This window comes from Charadrius vociferus, unplaced genomic scaffold (assembly GCF_000708025.1).
Source record: "Charadrius vociferus isolate BGI_N301 unplaced genomic scaffold, ASM70802v2 scaffold565, whole genome shotgun sequence".
Classification (NCBI taxonomy): Eukaryota; Metazoa; Chordata; class Aves; order Charadriiformes; family Charadriidae; genus Charadrius; species Charadrius vociferus.
The window spans coordinates 1,869,692-1,874,435 of record NW_009648358.1 but is presented as its reverse complement, the minus strand read 5'-3'; the positions used below and the strand labels follow the sequence as shown (position 1 = coordinate 1,874,435).

The window sequence follows — 4,744 nt, the reverse complement described above, 5'->3', positions numbered from 1 at the left end:
TTTCTTGATTAATTTTTTTTTTCTTTTTTACAAAAGTGGAAAAAATACTTCTTATTGGTATTTTGTTTCTTGAGTTGGCAATACAATTTTCCATGCAAAAGTATTCCTTTGATATTCGTTAAACAGTTTAAGGACTAACTTTTAAATATTTAGCCAGCTGGAACTATTGGATATACTCAATATTTGGTGTTCAGTTAAGCTAATCCTGGGGATTAGTTGTCCTCTAATTTCCTGTCTCTGGTGAGAATGTGATCAGCCTTGTCTCCTTTGAGTCTTCTCCCCCGTGACCGCTGCCACAATTTCTCTAGCAGTTACTTTCTCTGCAGCCTCTGTGTTGGAAATGGCCGTGGTGGTAATGATACTTTTGCAAGTTCCCTTTTCCAGAGGAGGCCAGAATCATGGCAGTATTTTGGACAGGGAACAAAATGATCAGTGTTGCATAATTTAACCCAAAATAACTTTCCACTACCCTCAAACACTGTTCAAGATATTGATGTAAATATTTTGACAGAAACCTATTTCTTGTTTTACAGTTTTAATTAAAAACGACTCTTTAACGAAATCCTGCAAGGGATTCTGTACGTTTGCAGTGAGACTTCTTAACTAATGAAGAGATCAATACCCTCAAGGCTTTCTTCAGCCTTGAAATCAAAGCACCATGTCTAGAGCTTGGCTCTGTATAGTCAGAAAAGTATAAGCGGACTTCAGCCAAGTTTGAGCCCAGTTTTTTTTTTTTACCAACCTCCTTTTCAGCTTGCTTGAGGTGCTGTCATGAGGCATCATGTTGCCAGCCTCAGCCTGGTGCAGCTTTAGAGAATATCCTTTCTGCAGAGCACTCTTCAGGTTCCAAGTTCATGGCACTCTGTTGTCGTGTGGCAGCGCGTTCAATTCTGTGATTTCAAGCAGCTTTGTTTTACTTAATGCTCCCAGTTGCTATGCTTGTGAGAATATGTCTGTCTTTTCCAGAGAGACAAGTATCAAGGTTTCCCAATTGCAAAAAACCCACAACTAAATCCACCCTTCCCAATATAATAACTACATGGTAACTCAAAATGTGACTTGGGAGTGCTCTGAAGTCTCAGAAGCCAGAAATTGACTAAGGAAAGGACAACAGTCATTATAATTCTTTTAATCTCTTGTCTTTTTTCAAATGATGTCATGATTTTTGTATTTTGATTTGTGAATTTTAATACTTGAGATTTCCAGTACTCATATTTCTTCACAGCCAGAGGGAGCGTTTTAAACGCTTTGTTTTTTTCCCCTCTGATCAGATAAATACACAAGCAGAGAAGAAATGGCATTGTTTCTTCTTACTGCTTCATCTTCCACAATGACTGCTGGCTCTCAGTAATTATTGACACCTGTTGCACAGAAGATGTATAATCCCTATACATTAAGATTCCTTCCTTATATATAGACCTAAGACCTTGTGTATCCTTCACAATCCTTATATATAAGACAATAAACCATGACATGCTTTGTTCCTCAGGTTTTTAGATTTCTATCTCTAGAAATAAAGCAGCTTCCCTGTGCTTATAACGAAGCTGGTAGCAGGATTTTTTATTAAAGTTGCTTACCACTTCCAATTTTAAGATGCTGCTTTCAGTTGTTTAAAAATTTCTCAGGTTTTGGCTGCTTAAGCCAAAATTTTCCATGCAGAATTTGCATCACATTGAATTGGTTGGAAAAATTCAGCAGAAGCAGTCTGTTTCAGGAAATTTTAGGGGAAAGAAGTTACCTTGATGATACTGAAAGTTTCACATCCATGTGGTTGAAATGATTGGGCATGTCCATGCTTTGGATCAAGGACTTGATGGTTGGCAGGTGAGCAGATGCTGGGTATGAGAGAGAGAGACAGCTATGACCTGCTTTCTGCATGGTGGTGGTTTGGATATGGAAGCCACGTAGGTAGACTGCAAGCACAGGAGCAGAAGGGACTGCAGACAATAAAGCCATGGCATTTCAAACTGACCTTCCCGTGCATGTGCACCATGACGCGTTTTAAGTGATTGTCTTGAATTTTACTATGTTTTTTCCCCCATTTCTTGCCTATTAAAAGGAAAAAAAAGATGACCAGTGGCCTGCACTGCTAACTGCAAAGGGATTGAGCTAACAGTTTGCTTTCACTTGAGAAGTTCTGGGATGTCAGAGTAATTGCCTTTCAAGTCCGTGCAATACACATCTCGTGTAGATCCCTGCACCTGTTTCATGCTTGTCAGTAGGCCATCACTTCTTTTCCTTATAGGTTCAGGGAATGTGTTGAAGTGTGAGATGGGATCCTGCTGCGTGTCCAAGCCTTGTCTAGCTAGGTGGTACTTACAGAACTGGGGAGGGTTTTGAGGGTGCCTGCCAAATTGCATCTGCTAGAGCAGGAGAACCAAGTGAATCAGTTGATTAAAAATAAAGGGATGGATCTACCCCTTCAAAGAAATGCTGCCTGGATTGCAGGTAGTTTCTGCCTTTTGGCTTCATATCTCTGGCACACCTTGTGGACTGTGTTAAGCTGTGGAAGAAAGAAAAAGATCCCTGCATCTGGAAATACACAGGTAGTAGATATACTTTTAATAAGTTAGATATATTTCACTGATCAGCATTGATATTGTCTAACTGGATGAATGCTGCTTGTGTTCAGATGTAGCCAGTGAAACCTATCTGTTCTTTCGTGGAGCGGCACATATACCTTTCTTTTACGAGAGTCTCTCCGGCAATAAATCCTGACAGTTGATGTGCTTTTCAGGAAGGTGCATCTCTCGCCTTGCTGTCGGAGTGCTTTGTTTTGCCGTTAAAACATGATGCATCCTCTAGTGACCTCTACTGGGTGCAGTACAAGGGACTGCCGCAAGGTAACCCGCTGTGGCCACAGTGGGAGCAAGGTTGCCAGCCCTTCTCCATGTGGGACTCTGAGATCCCCAGTAAGGCTCATGCCCGTTACTTTCCCGCTGTTGTCGTCAAGTGAACATAGCATTATCTTCCCAAAGAAGTAGCATCGCCAGTAGCATCACATGACTAGATGTTGCAGTCAAAGATAGTATGTATGTTTGCTGTGATTTCCCAGAAGGTAATGCAGTTCTGTGATGACCCATCATGTTTTAACTCAAGAGCTTTTAGAAGAATTCTTCTCAGAAAACGTTTAAACAAAAGAAATATATGAGTTCAGAAAGACAAAAAGGAAGACACTTGTTCAAAAGTAGCTCCAAGAATGTAGATTGCCAGAATGCTTAGAATTTTAATTAGTGTGCTGCAAATGAAATTTTTCTTTCTTTCTCTGAAGACATCCAATTGCAGAATCTCAAAACTTATTTCATGTCAAAGTTTTGAGATCTGAAAAGTCTGCAACTTCACACTTGCATATTCTTCTAGTACTATTAGCCAAAAGAACCATGACCTAGTGTGACTATGTAACAGAATTTTTCACACATTGTGTGAGGAGCTTGAAGGACAGTGGTAAGGAGAATAATTGAAATATTACAACACATATCACCACTCAAGATTAATAAGATTCATCAAGAAATAGAAGAAAGAAGAAAAAAAAAGCGTAGAATTCTTTGTATACTCTTCCATGATGACCTAAGAAGCTCATAAATGAATGTCCTCTAATCCATCAGAGAAATTATTTTTTCAGAAATCTGTACTAATAATTTTCTGAATAAAAGCAAACCAGCCAGATTTTAGTAAGGTTTTTGATGCTGTTTCCATTTATACTGATTCTGCTTCTATGACATATATGCATGGATAAATAGAAAGACAGGAAAAACTACGGGGACACAGTAAAAACATGTTAGAAATATCTTTATGCAAGTTGCTAATTAATTTGGTAGTTTTGGTTACTGAATGTTGATTTTTATTTTTTTTTTTTCACTTTAAGTAATGATCTTTAAGTCCATTCTTCAGCCAATTTGACTGAAGATGAAGAGCTAGCTGTTCAGTACCATACTGTCAAGGAGAATGCCCTGATACGCATCTCTGTTGAATCTAAAGTTCAGTCATATTCAATTACTGAAACCGCTAGTAGTGTAGAACTGTGTGTTTCGTGCAAGACAGTCAAACAACAGTGTTAAAGAGAAGATAATTAATAGACATGTAAAAAACATGCTACCATTCTGTTCTTTATAGAAAGTGGTTTCTGTAGATTCACTGGCAAATAAAAAAAATCAAGTCTGTGGTTGGTGGTTTGCATTTTGTCTCTGATGCAGTCTGAAGCTGTTACAGCACTCACAGATGAGCTTGAAAATAATCCCCTTTTTTGTTTATGCCTAGCTTACTAAGATTTTGCATTTTCTCTTGGGTGAATTGTAGTTTGTAAGGAAAAAGAAGTTAATTTAATTCTACTCTCCTATTTTTGTTGCACTGTTTTGTAACTACTGTTTCGCTACTGTCAATTTATTTTCCAGTTTTTAAGACCTAAGGCTAGTGTATTAAATGGTATTTGTTAGCAAGAGATCTATATTCATTGCATTGCAAAGAAAAGAGATTTTACAATACCCTGTGTTAAGACTACCAAAGATTGCTTTCTAGTCCTTATCTACACTAAAGTATTTTTTTGTCCTGAATATCGCATAAATCAGTGACTCTCAAGCTCTTTGCCAGTTTTGTTGCACACGTTGTGAACCCGCTTGAAATTTGGAGCGCAGACATTTGGTTTTTTTGATTGCTCTGTGTATAAGTTACATTTTTTCTTTTGGGTTAAGAGGTCTGTCATGAAGTGCAAGTTTCCCAGGCTATCTCCTAAGTCCTCACACATAGA

The 4,744-nt window shown here is 38.3% G+C and overlaps 1 protein-coding gene across 1 annotated transcript in view; it reads left to right on the top strand.

Moving 5' to 3' along the window:
* Nucleotides 1–1,776: 1,776 nt before the first annotated feature.
* MYLK4 (myosin light chain kinase family, member 4) overlaps nucleotides 1,777–4,744 on the top strand; it is a 56,895-nt gene continuing 53,927 nt past the window's right edge. The window contains exons 1-2 of the mRNA XM_009885271.1: nucleotides 1,777–1,824; nucleotides 2,738–2,843. Coding sequence (XP_009883573.1) covers nucleotides 1,777–1,824; nucleotides 2,738–2,843 — 154 coding nt within the window. The remainder of the gene's footprint in view (nucleotides 1,825–2,737; nucleotides 2,844–4,744) is intronic.